The 20,415-nt window shown below is 36.3% G+C and overlaps 1 protein-coding gene across 7 annotated transcripts in view; it reads right to left on the minus strand.

Annotated features, from left to right (window-relative positions):
- LOC132395978 (protein-tyrosine sulfotransferase 1-like) overlaps positions 1-20,415 on the minus strand; it is a 128,497-nt gene that overhangs the window by 98,537 nt on the left and 9,545 nt on the right. For all 7 annotated transcript variants that reach the window (XM_059973235.1, XM_059973229.1, XM_059973230.1 and 4 more), the window contains exons 2-3: positions 18,963-19,924; positions 8,239-8,437 (exon numbers count right to left, since the gene is read on the minus strand). In XM_059973235.1, coding sequence (XP_059829218.1) covers positions 8,239-8,437; positions 18,963-19,816 — 1,053 coding nt within the window. In that variant the 5' untranslated portion in view covers positions 19,817-19,924. The remainder of the gene's footprint in view (positions 1-8,238; positions 8,438-18,962; positions 19,925-20,415) is intronic.

A 20,415-nucleotide genomic window follows, 5' to 3' on the forward strand; every position in this document is an offset into this window, starting at 1 on the left:
AAGGCAGGTAAATCTGCTCACTTGCAAATCTATGAATGCACAAAGCTGAGGAGTATGCATTAATAAAATGGTTTTAGTCAGGTAAACACAAACTTAAGTTACTAAAAATATTCATTAAGTAAGTGGACACATATTTTGTGCACAATTAAATAATTTTCATTTTCTTAAAAACAAAACAGATTATTTTACCATTAAGAGCAATAAGGTACTTTTATTGAACTAAACATGCATTGCTTCGATAGTCTCAGGCAGCTTCACAGGAATTGTAACTTACAGTTCACTCATGTTCGATTGTTTCCATTTGGACTTAATATTGGACTATTTCCATAGGTTTTATAGGCATTTAGAAATAATTTCTACCATCAACAAGGTAAATATTAAATAAAAGTCTGTTTTTAGTTGGTGGAAATTGGACATCTTTGGCCTTGGGAAGAGGTGGTCTTCTTGAACCACAGATGTCCATGTAAAGACGTGTTAGTTGTACCTTTAGGTAAAATGTTACAGGTTTTCAATAAAACATTGAGCAACAACAGGATATTCCCAAAATTTGCAGGTCAGTATACCTGCTTGAGTTTTCAAAGAAGCCTGTAAGTCTTTAGTGATTAAAAGAACCTTGATAACACTGTAACGACTTTCCATAATCTATTACTTTGTTGAAAGTGGATTGGTGGAATGCTAAGGGCTAGATTGGATTTCTTCCCACCCCATCCCAATTTCTTTTATTATCAGGATATAGTTCCAGATTATACTGGCTGCACATCTAGAGGCATAGCTGGTTTTAAGCCAAGAGTTCATTACTAAAGCTAGAATGCTATCACAGTCTATAGCCTTTGCGCTACCCAGAAACTGGCTATCTCTTGATGTCATGGAGTGAACCATATTGGAAGTAGTATGGGTTCCAAAGTAAAAGAGGTCCCCAAGTGCATTTCTAGCTGGATCATTCATTCAACACTTCTTAGTCCAGATTGCTACAAATTCTCCAATGCCTTTTAAAAAAAAAACTTCCAGAACATTTTTGGAGAATTGTATAGTTAAAATCTTCCCTGTTCCTGCTTTGATCCGACCTGTGATTGCAACATGAAAGTGAACAACTCATTGGATACACCCTACTAATGAGGAATAATATATTTAGGGATGGCAATGTGCGACATTTTGGGTAACTACAGTTAATTGCTTGGTTTGTTTCTGGGGCCGTTCTTTCAATTTAAGTACAAATCTACCGGTATTAGAAAACCTCTGGATTATTACCTGCTTGGTAGCAAGCATTATGGCATATGTTGTCTTGCTAATAGTTTTCATTAACCTTGAATGGCATCAAATGTTCCAGCAGCTACTTCTGGCAAGGGGTGATAAGCATATATTGAACAAAATTCTCATGCAATTGCTGGTTTGGGTAACATTGTTTTCTGGTAGGTTAGCAGTGATTCAAATCACTTCAATAACATTACAGATAACACATTTGATCATCCATCGCTTTGTTGACATATTGAAGTCGATGAACAGGGTAATAAATGAACAGATTGGCATTGCCTTACTTCTTATGGACCAGATGTGCCCAAAGATTATGGCTCTGATAACTGCTCTCAGCCAAGGCAGGGGAAATCAAATGACGTGCACAGTTAACAGCCAAGTCTTCTGGTCCACACTCGAATCCTGATGGACATGCTTTCCACAAAATGCGCTGTGTGCCCTTTTAAGTAATAGGACAGATAACTGGCTTATTATCTTTGCTCAGGACAACCTTTTGGTGGGCTAAATGAAAAATTGCTCAAACAGTGGATTGTAATTCAATAATTGTCATTGTCAAAGAAATGAGCTTTGAGCTTTTCCAGACTACTTTGTATGTAATTAATTATCCTCATCACATCACACACACTCTTTTATCAGTGAAGTGGATGCATAGGAAATTTAAGCTAGCTACTTGCTATTCCTTTCAACAAATTTGGAGTAGAGTTGACGTTTTAGGGTTATTTCATAGATAGGATGGAATAAGACCATGGTACCTCAGAAGCCAGCGAGTAAACTGTCTTTGTTGGGTCTCAACATTTCTCTGTAACTGGATCCTGGATTTCTGATGGAAAGGCCACAGTCAGTCCATGTTGGCAGGAATATTTCCAACTTCATCAAAATGATCATCAGTGCTCCCCAGGGTCACATGCTCAACCAACTGCTGCTCACACTACTGATGAATGATTGCATTTCTAGATTGAACTGAAACTGAATCAGTAAGTTTGCTGATGACACAATAGCGACTGACCTCATCAGTAACAACAAAATGGCATATAGACAGGGGGTAGAGTGGTTGGTATAATGGTGCAAGCAGAACAACTTGAGTCTCAACATGGACATGACCAAAGAGATTATTGTGGATTTTAAGATGGTACAAGCTAACCATACCTCATTGCACTTAGAAGCACCAAGTTGCTGGGAATGCACAAAATAGATTATCTCACATGGTCCATCAACAGGACTTCTTTGGTCAATAAAGCACAGCAGCATCTCCATTTCCTGAGGAGATCGAGGCAAGTGATGCTCTCCACCCACCCCCCACCATCACCATTTTAATTAATTGTTAAAGGAGCACCGTCAAGAGTGGTTAAGGTTATTATAGCAGGGGTGGTACTGGGAATATGCTCCTGCTACCTATTAAATGCTTCCAATAGTGTGCATCTCAAACAGCCTCTGAGAATCAACTCCTGACCTTCACATGTGGCTTAGCTACTCAGCCTGGTAGAACCATTTCTGACAAGAGAAGGGGCAAAGGCAGGTTACTAGCACCTGAAAACCTGTCACTTCAGTCAGATGGGGCTCATCAGCCATGGTTGGTAGCTCATGTAGGAGAAGGAAAACTCTGATCTCAGATCTCTGTTGCCTTGCAGCTGTACCCACTCATGGAGAAGGCTTCAGATGTAAATGTCTAGGAAAAATCCTAAGCTAGAGTCCCTAAGGCAGTTATGACTCCACTGGTGCCAACTCTATAGGTCATCAGCTGTGTAAAGTGGGGAAGCCTGCTACATGAGCAGCAGCTTGTTCTCTGTATCATACTGTCCTGGCTTGTATTAACAGTTGGGACACAAGCATGGAGGGCCTCACTGACTAGTGAGCATCTTGCCCAGCTACATCACTGTCTGGTATGGGAATTGGAACGCATCTGACCACAAGTACCTACATAGATTTGTGAGGATTGCTGAGAGGATCATCGGAGTCTGTCTTACACTCATTAGAGATATTTATCAGGAGCACTGTGTATGCAGGGCCCTTAGCATTGTCAGTGATCCCTCCCATCTGTCCATCAATCTCTTTGACACCTGACCATCAGGCAGGAAGTACCATAGCATTAGGCCAATAACTGTCACGATGGGAAAGAGCTTCTTTCCCCAGGCCGTAAGACTACTGAACTCCCTGCCACCCTCAGGTGGCATCACACATTAAGTGCCAGTAGCGGTATACTGTTTACTTTTTAAACTTGTATCATATATGTACCTTGTTATCTATTTATTCATTTGTGGTAATATTACTTTGTGTTATGTGTGAGAGTTATTATGTACTGTATTGTGCACCTTGGTCCAGAGGAATGTTGTCTCATGTGGCAGTATACATGTGTATGGTTGAATGTCAAATGTGAACTTAGGAAGCAAAGTTTTGTATGACTTCAAATTTACAGAAGGGAGAATGATGAAAGCTAGCCATCAAAATCTCTTTAACATTCTGAAGAAACTGTGCTGAAAACCGCACATAATATTCAAACCTGGAAAATCTCAAAATGTGTCCAGTATTTAGTCAGCCTTATAGATAACTGTTAAAACAATTCTTAGCAAGTCTCAAAATAAAGGGATTAATCTTCAGTTTCAAAACTACTATTCCCATAAAATTTATAACTCGTTTACTTTAGTAGGTAGTTTTTTTTTTGGTTATTTGATTTTTGGGAAGAGAATAAGCACAGTTTGTGTTATGAGAAATTCTGGCCAGCATTTTCTGTAATGAGATAACGTGGGAATCACATTAAAAAAGTCACAAAGTATAATACACCTTTATAAATTAACCTTAGGCATACACTGCTCACAAAATCAATTTCTCAATTTATTGAGTACAAATTGCACATTCCATGGTTTTTGTTTCAACTCAATAAAAATCATGCAACATGCACTTTGTTCCAACTTAAAAATAATGAGGATTTTGAGAAATGTTATGAGAAGACAGCATTTACCTTTTAAAGTGGAAGTCGAGGTCTTATGAGCTGTAGAAAGCAGAAGTCCAACACTTACTGACGTTCTGCCCCTGACTCTATATGCAGCTCCATTTTGTTTACATTGCCTTTCACTTGGGCTGGAGGAGTTTCTGAATGCTACTTACTTGGGTCTGAACAAAAGCAGTCTCATTCCTTTAACTCAAAATATGCCTTTTATGTCTATTGTTTTTAATTTTATTTGCAAGTGTTTGTGGTTAACTATTTATAGCAATTAAATTTAATTACATCCTAATTTTAATAGTTTTAAAGAAGCTCTGCATGTCAAACAATTTATTTTAAAAAACACTAAAACACAGCAGCTTCAAGTGCTGGACGAGCTGGAAACTTATTGCTGAGAAGCTTCAAGTCAACAAAATAAGCTCTTCACAACTGGTCCTACTAAGATGTCTGCCAGTGGAAGAGATAGTAGGTGGAAAAACCATAAAGTGACACCATGACGGGAGGAGGAAATTGGACAAGCAATTGGCCATCAAATGTGAAAGATTACTTTCATAATTAAACACCACAATATTGTTTTCTGATCCTCATTGGAATTCTGGGCTGTAATTCAGCTTTTGGAGAACAAGGGACATTTTATCACTATTATGTATTAATAAAGCAGGCGCCTTTGCAAACAAGCAATCAGAAAGATGTCCAACATTAATGTATACCACTCTGTAATATTTCTCAAGTATTAGGTATAATCACTGCAGCAATACAGGAAATAAATTAGCCATTCTTTAAAGAGCACATTACCTTTTCACAACCATACAAGACATTGGTCAGGAGTTATGCCAGTGGTGAAGAAACACAACTTCCGATTTATCTGGCAAAATGTTTCTAATAACTTTGCAAACCACTGTGGTTAAGTACTTTACTGACAGTGTGCCAAATCTGGCATCAAACAGTTGTGATGGTATCAGACTGACCAAGCAGCCAGTCACATTAAAGGGGATTCCTCACAGTGAAGCATTAAGTAATATAATTAACTTTTAAACATCTTAGTCCTAAAATGAGCAAACACACAAATTAAACAAGACTAGATATCAAAAAGATTTAAAACATTTACACCAAGAAATTACAATACACATTTTAATTTTGGACCAGATAATTTGCTAATTAAAACTTCAGATTGCAGGTATAAAATTATTAGCTTTTGATTGCATTTCACAGTAGAGCTAGCTTATAAAATAAAGTCCAAATCTATATTAACACAAGTAATTGCAGCTTAATTTCTCAGTGGATAAAGCAGATAATAACACACAGGAAGCTTCACTCTTCGACTGACAGAAACTTCTTGAGTTCCACGTTCAACTAAGCATTGAATGCTATCAGTTACACACAGTTTTTACCCTTGTTACGACTGCAAAATCAGGGATAATCTAGTATTTTGGTGATGGAAATGGAAGAGTAAGTATTGGACAGGACAACAGGGATAACTCCCCCTAATTTTAAAAAAACTGTCACATGATCTTTAACACGAACCCAAACTCAGTTTATTCTCTGAACAATGGCACCTTCAATTCTGAAGTAGTTCCTCAGTGCTTTCTGTATGCATTTGCATTGCGCTAATTTCGTTTTACCAGGTGAAATAAAAACCAGGTCCTCACCATCACTATCCCCAATTTGAGAATCCAAGAAAATAAAGAACAAAAGTTAATTCCGCCTTCAGTAGACAGCAAGGTTTGAACATCATCAGCAGCTTACATTTGCAAGTGCATTTTCAAATCCAAACAGCATCCCACAGCTTTATAAAGAAACAAACCATCTCCATGTCAAAAGATGCATCCAAGTATCCGAGAACCAACATTTGTCACAGTGACATTTGTAAAGTGTTTCACTTCTCGATTCATTCGCCTTCCAGTTGTTAATCTAAATCACCTTCTATCCTGTGCATTCATATTTGATAAATACAAAAATGAGGCATAAAGAATACAAACATGCTAGAGTTTCAAGCTGAAGTCTTGCAGTTCTTCCACAAATTTTGGAACATTAGGATGGAAGAGCACTAAGCTTCACCTAAATTCTCTTTGGCTGCTAAATTTGACTGGTTATAAAAATAATTATATTCATTTGGCTGAAAATGGCTCAAAAGATAAAAACAAGTCTTCAGCATTTTCAGTAGCTTTATTTTTTTTAAAAAATATCACAATACAAAATCACTTTACAGTTTGTTTTCAAACAATGAACATTATTATGATTCATAGTTTTTGAATTATGTAGCAATCTTTGTCAGACTTTACATCAATACATGAAAGAGCTGTATATACATTTCAATGGCCAATAAAACTATGTATTAACACTGGAGGCAACAATAAACATGAACAATCCTCAAACATTTTCCTTACTGCATTACTGAGGCAAGTACCTAGCACCTATAACCACCATTTGTATAGAAAGTTTCAATGCTAAATAGTCTTTAATTGGTCCTGGGCAAGCAACTTCCTTGAAAATGCTCATTGATTAATTCATTTATACATGAAAGTCATGGAGCGACATAAATTTGTTTTTGTTGCAATTTAAAATAAATTTCAAAAAAAGTTGCTATCAAACACGTTAGAATAGATTTACACAACTTTTAAATTCAGCATTCATGTCTAATATTAGTTGTAAATTACATGGAAATATTCAAGACTAAATTAGGCAATGAAACAAATGAGTGGATAAAATTACCACAGGCAGTAATCTTTTAAATGATACACATTATCCAAGATATTATTGCATTGCACTGAAAAGGGTTCTAGCATAATGCCGCATTTTCTCTGGTGCATAAAATTATTCCAATTTCAATAAATTGAAGTTTGCTTCATATTTAGAGGAAACTAAAACAATGCAGTGTAGATCATTTTGAGGAAAAGTTCTGATTTTTCTACTTGGTAATTAGCTGGAAAAGTATAATGTTCTTAAATGCATAGACCACACAGCAAAACAGATTCAACTTTAGGGAACAATTCAGTACTATAAGAAACAATAGCAAAGTTGCTTAAAGCATAATGTGCAATATAACTTCTGAATAGTATCATCATTTAACATTCCAAATTTAAAATCTGCAGCAAATTTGTAGATTTTTTTAAAAAAGTGCAGAGTTAAAAAGGAGAAAAAAAAAACTCTTCCTTGCAGACAGGGATAGGATTAAAAGTGCAGGAAATCCCAGCTTTCCAATAAGCAAAGCAATCCTCAATCTTTAAGCAAAAATCATAAGTTTATAACATACATAAAAACTTCATTTAATTATTCCCCTTAATTATAATCAAGATTTGAAATCAAAATTTATCAAGTTGAATGCAATACTTAAGTTTTACAAACCAGTCCTCTAATTGTAAGATTTGCTTTTCAGTGTCAAGCATTGAAAAAAATATATACAAATAAGGTTTCTCTGAGGAATACAAAAATGATAGTTGCAATTTTAGAACATGTATATCACTTGGAAATGTGATGAATTACAAATGTAGTTTTGAAGTAAACGTTGTTATAATTCTGAATTTTAACATGATTCAGGAACTTGAGCTTCACTGTGTACCAATCCCAACTACACACTTGGAAATTGTGCTACAGAAGAGCAAACTCGATATTAGTTAATAACAATTTGTATGGCACAAATTGTAACAATTTTCTACACATAAAAATACAGACTAGAATCTGTACCTTCCACAATTGGGTCTGCCTTGATACTTGCCTTAAAAAAAATTAATTAATTCAAATCAAAATGGAGTCTGTTGGTTTTTTCTGTATAAGGAATAAAATGATTTGCCTGCAATTCTTTGGTTTTACAGTACATTTAAACAAAATTAAGACATTGCATCTACTCCCTTAAGCCAACTTTTCATTAAATAATTCAGAAAATGCCAAATTACAGGAATATTGAGGATACAACAGAAACAAATAGAAATGACAGAAGTCAGACTCCACAGGCCAGGAAATTACTAAAAATTTCCTTCAACTAACTTACTACAGGAACAATCTCAGTCAATTTAAAAGGATGTTCCAGATATTTAAACTCTTACACCTACCCTTTTAGTGTTTTCAATAACTGCTGGATCTGGTTTTCCATAATTTGGTGGATTTGCATATGGATCATATCCAAGCTTTGCTAACATAGGGGCAATCACTGGCATTTCACGAACTACTTCGTGTGGAATTTTTCCCACCCATTTTGTTAAGGCTTCAATATTGACTGGTTTGATGACTTGATCTGTAGATCGTTCAACTCTGTAATATTAAAAACAATGTAAAGTTTAGTCTTTATATCAAAGATGCTTGCAAGTATATATCACACATTCCAAATTTTCTCCTTTTATTGATATCATGAAACAGCAGCATTAAATTTTCAGCAACACACACACACACACACACAGAATGCAGGTGGAACTCAGCAAGATCCTGGTCCTCTTCAAAAGTTTATACACAATTGAAAAACAAAGCCTTATTTATTATATGTATGTAATAATCTTTAAAATCTATTTGCTACTTAACAAAACGTTGACAGAAATATATGAAGCTAGCAAATTAAATGCTCTCATTCATTAAGAAAGATTTGGTGATAGATTGTACCCTCCTTCAAAATCAGAAAAACTAATATGGCAAAGTTTATATAAATTCCATAAGTTACATTAAATTTTTCAATTACTTTCTTTGAGAGCAATCACCATGTTGGGAAATGATAACATTCATTATAGAAAATGAAAATCACAATCTCATGTTTTGCTACCACTTGCACAACTAACTTACAGAAAACCTATGATCACTGTAACTGATTTTCATTAGAACAAGTTCAAATTTAGTTGACTAATTGACTTTAACTTGGAGTTTAGTGGAACTTCACCTTTATATTATGTATCAAACTGTAAACACAAAGTTATTGAAATGGCCAACAGTGACATTTTGCAAACTTTGACTAACAAGCTTAACATTTACTTAACGTAAACAAGTTTACAAATATTTAACTTCTGCATATGCAACATGTGATAAGTCATGGGTCAAATTTAAAAACAAGTCACGTCTTAATCAAAAACTTTTGAAAATCTGCAGATGCTGGAAATCCAATGCAACACACAAAATTCTGGAGGAACTCAGTAAGTCCGGCAGCATCAATGGAAAAAAGTAACAAGTTGGCATTCTAGCGCAAAATGTCGACTGTTTACTTTTTTCCATTGATGCTGCCTGACCTGCTGAATTTCTCCAGTATTTTGTGTACGTTACATCATAATGAGAGCTCTGGCCACTTGGTGGCACAGTTGCCTGCATTCTGCTCTACCTCAAGTTGCTTCCTCCTCTTGGTTCACAAACTACATTTGTTTTGGACAGAGTGGGTTGATTTTACAATAAAATACATTAAAGTATCTTTAAAAATGGTTTAATCATCATAATGGAAAACATAATGAGCATGCAACAAACTTGCACAACTATTACAATAGTATTTCTAATATCACCTCCTGGTTCAGCATTCGCTAGTTTGGTTCCTGATGCCTTTCATAGACCTTATAAGGACTACTTGGAGTGGAGGTACAATGGCTAATAGCAACCCCTTCAAGCTCATCTGCAGAAACAGCTTAATTTCTGCTTTTGACGTCCTTTTTTTTCCCTCTTCAGTGTGGTGCAGTCCTGCTGGACCCTGACCTGGAGTTACACTCAGACTTCAATTCTTTGTAGTGGTGGGACCCACTCCCAGGGCTCATGACCGGTTGCTTTTCAAAATCCCAAGGACGCAGCCCAGAAGTTCAGCTTGCCTTTGGGGTGCTGAGCCTCCATGGCCCTGAGGACAAGCTGCTTCTAAGCCAGTGTTGCTGAGTGAAGCGTTGTGGAGGAGAACAGAATGCCGAGAAACGTGTAATGGCTGTTGGGGCTCAGTACTCAGTGAATCATACATTTGCTTGCCTTCTCTCTCACTCGTTGGTGGGGAAAGACTTCGCTGTTGATTCTAGAGTCAGAGAATTCAGAAAAAAGCAACTCGACAGACAGACTTTATCATCACAAAACAGTTTTGTTACATCTTTCCTCTCTGTGGAAAGGGGCACCTCTCTGTCCCTTTATTGGGGGGGCAGAGAGAACCTATGGTATGTTGAATTGTTGGTGAATGATTGTTTTTTGTTGTTCTGCAGATCATGGTCTCTCAGGGACTTTGCTACTGCTTGCTTGGTGGCTGAAGTGGGGAGGGGGAGGGTCATTGTTTTGTTGCAGCTTGGGTATGGGTGGGGTTAGTAGAGGGGCTTTGAGGTTCTACTGTTTTTACAGTCACTCAATCTTTGCGGCATATCTATTTTCGTGGGTCTGAGAAATCGTACCTTTGAACAAGATTTTCAGGATGTACATTATATACATTTCTCTGACATTAAATGGAACCATTGAACTATGATCTCTCCTCAACTTCATTACTGGTACTGTTTATCCTAGCTCTGTGGCTCTTCACACACCATTGTAAAGTAAAAACCGATATACCAGATACAGTTTATACAGCAGTTTATTTTATAGTCTCATCCCTCCTTGTTCTTTCCCAGATTTTGGTAGCAGAATCTGCTTTTGTCCATTATGTTGATATGGTCACTGGAAATATCTATAACCCTGAAGTCTTTATGAATTTATAACAAAACAAGGTCTATGAAATCTTAATGTGCTTTTCTGGTTTGGATGAGAAAACTTACAACTGTGTTATACGGGAACAAACTATTTTCTTTGATGACAGGCAAATGTTTTATGGCCAGAGGGGATGTTTGATGACAGGAAAAACAGGTTGGAAACAACCAAAGATCAATATGAGAATGAGATAAGGATGAAAACATCAGTGGAATATAACATTACGGAATGGAGCAACCTAATCACCGCTCTTTGTTTTAAAAAAGTATAAAAACAGAAACAGAAGATGGGAGCTATATTTCCAGATGAAACTTGGCTGGAAGTACATCTCCCCTTGCAAGTAAAATAGTAAATGTGTTCCACTTTGTAATTTGTAATAGTTTGTTTTTTAAAAAATATTGGAAGACCTAGCTGAACTGTACACTACAGAATTTGGAGGTTTCACCAAGATCACTTATCTAGGTGCAACGATGACACTGAAAATTCTGAGAACAGAACTGCCAAGGGGAACTCCTCACAAATGAAAAGTAAATTTTCTACCCTTGGCAGTTAGACTTTTGGTTTTGACTCGCTTTTGCCCTATACACTCCGATCAATGCTATGGTATTGAGTTTCTCTCGTCATGATTCCGACGCATTCGTCATGACGACAGAAACTTTAACTAAGAGGTCAACCTAGCATTTGGGATGCATGAAAGATGTGCATTAATATATTGGGTAGTTGTTAGTGTCTGGGACACTTACACAGCTCAACCTAGCACCTGGGACACATGTACAAATACTGGATTTTTTTTTTGTGTCAGGAACACTTACACAGGGTGACCTAGCATTGGGGATGCATGAATTTTTTCTAAGTTAATATGAGAAAGGAAATAAGTAAACTATCTAATAATGAAAGGGTGTCAGGGATACCAGGCACCGGAACTAAATAATTAAATTTATTAAACCCTACAGGACTCTGTAGTGAACACTGGTAAGTAGTAAGTAGTTGGAATATTGGTAAATATGAATAGAAGTAGAAGTAAAAGATGGGGCAGGGTGCATCTTTCCCTAATGCTGAATGAGAAATCAGCACATGAAAAGAAAAAGTAACAGTGGAAAACATACAAAGTGTTTAAAGCAGGTACAAAAGCTGCAGAGCCAATTTGCTCCACAGAGAGGAATAAAATGTGCTTTTGGATCTGAAAGAGGGGATGATGATGAATATGGAAATAGGGATTGGAACAATATAGCAGATAAGGTAACCAGATATGATGATGAGGATTCCCTCCCTCCCCCCCCCCACCCAGTTACTATTAGAGGAAGGAGCTGCACAGAATATCGAAATCTAAATGTAACATAGACTACTTCATTCAGGATACTGCAGCCAAAGGGATATTGTTAAGAATATTGGGACACATGTGCACTAGGATTATTCTAGACAGTTGTTCCACGTAATTGGTTACCAGAGAGCAAAACACAAGTCTAAGCGATAAATGAGGAAAGGAAATTGATTGTAAGGCGCTTGCATCTGAACGTACACTCCGCTTTGCCAGAAGCACAGTGACATTCTAGGGAAATAAATGATGAATTAGAAAGTATGCAACACTGATTGTTGTAGGTAATAATAATGGAGGCCCAAATAGATGGGTTACATAAATGTTACCAGAGGAAAGGAGAACACCCCCTTGCATTTGTGGATGGTGTTTCCAGGGTTGCATGGATGAACATTAGGTCAAGATCATTTAGAGCCAGAACCATAAACACATAGTTAGGAACACAAATGTCTCATTGTACCAATAGATTTAGGAAGATTTTGGAACTGTTTTCTCCCAGTGACCCTACACATACTGAGGCAAATGACTACCGCATGGGAGAAGGAAGTATGGAAGTTAGATTTTAAACTTTAAGAATACTCTGGAGGCAGCGAAAGTATTTTCCATTCCTGAAAATACATGGGATATTGTGTGGGGAAATGCAGGTCATTATAGAGGGGGAAGTAACACAGCGCTGGAGTGTGCCTTCAACTAATCAATGAAGCTGTTATCTGACTCCAAATCTGCTGTTTCAGCTGTGGCAATGTGGGTCTTTATGCACGGAACTGTAGAGCAAACAGTTAATACAATTTAAATCCTAATAAAAATCAGAGATTGGAGTTACAAAAGGGTCAGTCAGAATATTTTGGAATTTTGGTTAATGTGGGTATTTCCTGCTTTAAACTTGTTAAATGTTTACCAGTGCATGATGAATAACTTCCAACAGTTCTTTTAGAGTCTTGGAGTAACACATTTCCTCAATGATGTTGAATTGTAACAGAATATTGAGGTAATGATTTAACCCTTAAGAACAAGAGATTTTTTGAAATGATTTAACGTGTGAATGGTTTTGCATGTAAAATATGGCCACAACTGAGTTCATTTGAGTGAGAGAAAGAGAAAAATGCTGTTTTAAGAAACTGTGCCTTTAAAAGGTGGCACCAATGTATTAACATGTGCCCCCAACCGCCCAGTTCTTTTCCTCTCTCTTCTTTGGTCCTTTGAAAAAAAAATGTGAAAGCCTTCCATGGTGGATATTTTAAATTTTGAAGTTACTTCAAGGAAGAATAGCACAAACATGCTTTTTTTGTTTTGTTTTGTCTTGTCTTGCCTGTTACCTCTTGGGGTTGTGTTTCTATTTTTCATGGAACTAATTTTAGAAAAACAACGATTCCATACTGGCCAGATGTAATCTGAGTTGAAGTAAAAATTTTTGCATCTATATTCCAGATTTCTGAGGAAAATGGGCATTTGGAGTAGATTGCAAATTGGAAGGCAATTAAATTAGCTATTTGAAATTAAGACTTTTGGAACGATTCAAGTATCTTTAAGAGCAATTCTAAAATTTGCTTTAATAATAAGACTGCTTTCATTTATAGAATATTATGTTGCCAAGAATTTTGACATATTGACTGAGTTTGAGATTTCTTGAAAAATAGTTTTGGTGTAATGTGCAAATGGAAGGTGGTAAGGTGTTTCCCTGGGGTCTCTACTCTAACAGAGTGCGTGGAAAACCTCTGTCAACCTCCCCAAGCAAAGATCTGTGAGCAGGAATCCCTCTACCTTTTACATAAACTAGCTAAGAAAGGGCATAAATGCAACAAAGCAGAAACTATAGATTGTACAACCAAAAGTTACTTATCAGGGACATACCCTATCTTAGGATACAAGGCCATAGATTAACTATCACTTCAACCCAAATCTTAAAGCCAAGCAGCCAATGACTCATAGGGAAATGAACGATTTCTTGGGTTGACTGGGTATTACAAACAGTGGATATTAGATTATGACTCTATGGTTAGCCATCTCCAGAAAATATTTTTTTCCCAGTCAACCAAACACATTATACCCCAGAAACTGAGAAAGCATTTGAACATATAAAAGCCATGATATTTTTCTCAACTTTGGGCCTCCCAGATTATAGAAAGGAGTTTCACCTTTTTTTTTCTCCATGAATGGTTTGTTCATTTCACTGACTCAAGAATTACACAGAACGACAAAGGCCAATTTTTTAATTTCAGTGCACAGACCCAATAGCCAGAGGTTTATCAGATTTCTTCCAGCAGATGCAGCCTCTTGCCTTGCTGTTCAGTAAATGCTGACTCATTGCACCACACAACAGCTCATCTCCACTAGGCAAATTAAGTATGAAATCGAGTCATTAATAAGTCCAAATGTTAGAATTACTTGCTTTGCAACTCTCTTGGCCACTTCTCCCTACTGAGGAAAGACACAATCCATGTTGCTGTGAAAACTGTTACATAAGTAATAAAACCTCGTGTGGACCTTACTGATACTCCCATTGTTGATTTAATTTTCCTTGTTGACTGTTGAGCTTTATGTAACAAAATGGGAAAAGCTGGGAAAAAATGTAAGCAGCAATGATAGTATGCAGCTTCACTCCAATTAACCCATTGTGGCCCTAGGTAATTTGGTACTGTGGATTGCCCAATGTGTTCACAAGTTCACACATGCGGGGAAGAAGGGAATGATTAATTAAATAAACTAAATCTGTCATAACCCTGGAGTATCTCAAGTTCCAAAGCAAATCCATAGACAAGGTATGAGATGCGAGATGTACCTTGCAGGATCCTGGAAAACTGATATAAGTAACAGGGGTTCATACCCTGCCATCAGATGGCCTTTTTTTTACACTTACTTTATTGAATTGTCTTAATGTAAAGGGTGTAAATATGTATTATTCATTATTGATGTGTTCTCACACTGGCATAAAGTATTTCCTTGTAGAAAGGGTGATGCAGTTACAGTAGCAAAATGTTTGTTAAAGGAAATAATCCTGCCATTTGGGATCCCTGGAAACTAACTAGCAACAACAGCACCCATTTCACTGGTAAAGTAATAAAATATGCAAAGCCTTACAGGTAAATCAACATTTTGATTCTGTCGAGGGCTTCATGGAAAGGATGAATACAACAATTTAACAGTAACTCAGCAAGAAGTGTGAGGAAACTGGACTAAAGCAAACATTTGCAAATGCTAAGTGCCACGTTATTGAGCTTGGCGATTATGCGGTGGTGTGGACATTTAAAAAGAGAAAGAATTCTTTGAAACCTTGACTTGAAGGACCATTTCAGGAATTGTTGGTTACTAATACAGCGTTTAAGGTAAAAGAAAAGCCGTCGTGAATTCATGCTTCTCAATGATGATGTGAAACAAATAAAACCACTGGGAATCCTAATGACAGTGGGTAGATAAGCCCTTATCTCTTCTCTGACAGTAGCAACTGCCACTAACACTTTCTTGTGATTGACTGGCAAACGTGCAAACAGGACCAACATCCTAAACTGCTAGGTTTGCATGTATTTCCAGGCACGTGGAAGTGGGTATGCTTTTTCTTACCCGTGCCCCTGTAGTGGAAGAGGTAAACTGTTACTTTAATAGGTCCAAGCCCTCTGCTCTAAGTATGCTGGTACAACGAAGCTAGCTCTCAGAAACATAAACCCCTTCCTTCCTTTATTGGTGCAGCCAGAATGTCACTGGGGGGAAGATGGGGATATAAATTTGGAAATGAGTGCTTTAGCAGATGGCACATACCTCCATCAGACAATGCTAACCTCAGAGTAAAAGGACTTAGTGTTGTCTTGGGGAAGGTAACACTTGACTATGGAACTAGTAAAGTACAAGAAGTGATTAACATGACATCAGCACTAGAAGAGTTAGCAAATGAGACTTCATATGCTCTCACTCAAACCCAACAAGCAATATCTAAATTGTTGGAATAATTGGTGGCAGTCCGTTTAGTAGCATTGCAAAAACCTTTGGACAGTGTTTTATCCAAGAAAGGAGGCATGTGTGGTCTGAATGGACAAGAATGTTACATTTAGATGCCAGATGAATCCAAAGACATAACTCACTTTGCAGATCATATCAGAGAGGCCATCGAATAGATTACAAAAATGGGACAACAGTTTCACAATTATAACACTCCAGGAAGAGTATGAGGGGTGACCGTCCTACATTATGGTATAACCATTCATATAATAATAGTTGTTATTCTTTTGTGGTTTATGTGCAGTATAGGACTAAGGAGGAGAGTAAATTGAAAATGGGTACCCATTGATCCAGACTAGGAAAAGGGGATTTTAACTAAAGCTGTATCATTATTTGAATATTCAAAATAATTTTGAGTATTGCACTCATACCTTAACAATTGTGTTTTTGATGATTATGGTGTTATCATGAAAATACAAAAAAGAGAGAATGTGTAAACATATTTGTAACACGAGTCTATAAATTTATAACTTCTGTAAAATGTAATGAACTGGGGTCTATGAAATTCTTTAGTGCTTTGCTGGTTGGGTGAAAAAACTTACAACTGTGTTTGTGTTACATGGGAACTATTTTCTTTGATAACAGGTAATTATTTTTTTGGGCGGAGTGTTTGTTTGTTAACTAGCAAGCAAGTTGGAAACTTCTAAAGATCAAACGTGAGAATGAGATAAGGCTGAAGATAACAGGACTGTAATGTTGAATGGAGCAACATTTCCAGATGAAACTTGGTTGGAAGTACGTCTCCCCTTGCAAGTAATAAATGCATTAATAACGTGATCCACTCTGAATTTGTTGTAGTTTGTTTCTTTATGTTGAAAGACCTATCTGAACTGTACATGACATCACACAACTGCAATTAATACTGTTGAACAAATAGACATCACATGGTTTCAGGTCATACTTTAATTTTTGCATATGTGACTACAGAATGCTATTTTTCTTTAAAATAATGACCTATTTGTACCATATAACCACTATTTTTAAACGTGAACCTAACAATAATGAAAATCTCAAGTTCATGGCCAATTCGATTCCCATAGTATTAATCATACAATCTCTAATCTAGAGAAGCTAAAGGTTATGGGGAACAGGCAAGAAAATCGAATCAAGTGTCGAGTCAATTGGTTTTAATCATATTGAATGGCAGAGCAGACTTTAGAAGCGAAAAAAATCTATTCCTGCACTTATTTACGTTCTTCCTCCTGAACAAGTAACAGCATTTCGGTAAAGCAGTGTTCCAAGATCAGTCATGGCAGCATCTATGGAAAAAAAGCATAGTTGACATTTCCACCCGAAAAGTCGACTATGCTTTTCCCCCATAGATGCTACCTGGCCTGCTGAGTTCCTCCAGCATTTTGTGTGTGTTAATCAGACTTCCAGCATCTGCAGATTTTCTCCTATTTGTAATGTTTTCTTAAATCTAGGCCAAAGCCCCATTACAAGACTAGGATGTGCTCAATCATTTTTCTATGCTCAGGAGCACAGGATGGTCAGTTTACCTCTCCTCATAGAACAAGCTTACTACCTTAGGAACCAATCTGATGTAACCTTACTGACGGTTCTCATCACAAATACATTTTTCCATAGGTGGGGAAATCAGCATCGTACAATAATAATCCAAATATGGATTCACAGAAACCTATACAATTGGAGTAGGAGACTTACATAATTATCCTCAAATCCTCTTAGAATAAAGATCAAGATACCATTTCCCACACTAATTGCTTGATGAACCTGAACAGATGATATGTCATCCCAAAGGATGGAAGGACTTCCAAAGCAATACTTTGAACAACACAGTAAATACTGTCCCTTCTTCAAAACACTATGATTATACTGGTTTGTTTTTTTTGGAGATGTAATTACCTGCTACATTTTCTACATCACAAATGGTGTTCATACTGTTATCAAAAAACTTCATAAAATTCTGAAAAGGCTGTAAAAAGGTCTAATACAAATGAAAGGCTTTCATTAAAACTCACATGTTAACTTCTTTGGTTGGTTGTGTAAAAATCCAATTGAACAGGATGGTCAGCCTGCTTAAATGTATTACCATAGGTATAAGCCAAGAAGACTTTATGGAACATTTCAGACTGCACTACCAAATAAAGGAAACCCATTCAACAGAAGCCACTGGATCTATGGAGGTGAGTGAAAAAGTCTGTTCTTAACTGCTAACCATAAAAATCCAGGCTAATTATATATATATATATTTGCTTGAAACTCTATTGTATGCAATTACATTTCTGGACTTAATATGCAACTCAATCTTTTATAAGGAAGAAAATGAGGCATATATTGATTTGGGAATGAAGAAAAATAACTACAATAAGAGCTTAGTTAATTAAGGTTTCTCAGATCATTTGTTACAAGTTATTTCAATTTCCCCCTAAAAATAAATTAGTTAAACTGAACACTGAAATACAAGTGAAAAAATGAATTATTTACAAGTGTGGAAGTTCTGATGAATTGGATCAAATAGTTCTTTTACTCTTTAAAACTCAAATTAGTTGAATTCTGTGCTTATGTTGGCACAAAAGAGTGTAAAGAATTAAAGCAAAGAATAAGTTTAACCAAAAATATACTCATATCCAAAATATGAGTTATAGTTAACTAAATTATCATAACACTCTTAAAACAAATAACTGTAGATATTGTAGAAAACTGATCATAACAAGGTTTACAATAGGATTAGAGTTGCTTCTTGACAATGCCCCTGTAATCACAAAGACAATCTGGAGGTTCACAAAACAAATTTTGTTTTTATGTTTCACTGATGGCAATTATTAAAAAGAATACTATTTTCAAATTGCTTCTCATTAAAATCTACAATTACGTAAGCTTTAAACTTATACTTACTTAGAAAGAGAAACACCACCCACTTTTCCTATCATTTCTTCATGATGCAATACTGCTGTATTCCAAGGTATGTCCAGGAACTGTAGAACATTTCTCATCCATTTTGCTGGATGTAAAACAAGTTGTTCGTAATGTACTGGCAAACATTTATTAAATCCAGTTTCCAAACACTGGTTGTACATAGTCTCAATGGCACGGTTCCATTTGGTCAAGCAGTCTCTGTAACTGTTGAGATCAAAACCCGCTATGGTAACTTTCCGAGTAATCATAGAGTGAACTGAAGCACGACCATCTCGTATCATTAGAATGAATTTGGCATTTGGAAAAATTTTACTTAAGTATGTCAATGATTTAAGGGCAAATGGATCTTTATTGCACAAGTATGTAGCAGGCTCTCCATGTTTCACAATTATTTCTAGTAAAAAGGCTTGCATGGCTGAATCCAGCACTTCATCTGTTACTCCAGCTTCATCCAATCGCTGCTTTTCTCGGCCAGATTTGCTCCACATATGCTTCATTGCCAGGATTCTTGGAATAACCCTAGTCTCTTCCCCACAGCGAACATCAGGATGAGCATCAAGCATGGCCCTCATGAGTGTGGTGCCACTTCTTGGAACTCCTCCAATAAATATTAATGGCATGTCTTTGTTGTACACAAATCTTTTTGAATTATTTTTGAATCCAGTTCCTGAAACATAACTTAATGATCTTCCGTTAGCTAACATGTTGGGATGTTTATGGTTGTGATCTATGTTATGGTGGCATTCTAATGCATAACGGCCCAGGTAAAACACTGTTAGTGAACTGATCATTAAACATACTAAAAGTAAGTTGTGTTTTAATTTGCCTATCATTTTGAAATATTACAACTATAAGAGATATTGATTCAAATGTCCAAAATAGTTTCCTGTAATTTTGTTTACATCAATTCCAAGGCACCAAAAATACAGGGGCATGTACATCTGAAAGAAAAACAAAAATTAATGAATTTAAATTACAGTTAAGAATATCTAAAACAGATTTCATCACACAAATGAAACTTTTCATCTCAGTTAATCAAACAAGACATGTTATTCTTCAATTTATTTTGCACTGCAAATGATAACAATGAAGTTTCATTTGTAAATGCACATTTTCTTCTAAAAGGCTGAGATGTTGTTGGACAAAACTCCAGAGATAAAGCCAAGACCATATACATTATAAACAGTTTTTGGAGAAAAATGTTACAGGCATAACCAAAACCAGATTCAAAATACTCAAATATTGTTGAAGTTCTGCTTTTAACAGTTCAGACCACCAAAGAGTTAGCTGTATTTTTATAACAATAAATAAAAATCATAATTCCCATTTATATTGTAATAGACTTCAAAACACAGGGACATGCTACAATGTAGATTAAAACTATGGCAGGCTGTTGCCATGTTCAGCAAAAAGATCTCTTCTGTTAAAATTG

Source organism: Hypanus sabinus, chromosome 6 (genome assembly GCF_030144855.1).
Source record: "Hypanus sabinus isolate sHypSab1 chromosome 6, sHypSab1.hap1, whole genome shotgun sequence".
Lineage (NCBI taxonomy): Eukaryota > Metazoa > Chordata > Chondrichthyes > Myliobatiformes > Dasyatidae > Hypanus > Hypanus sabinus.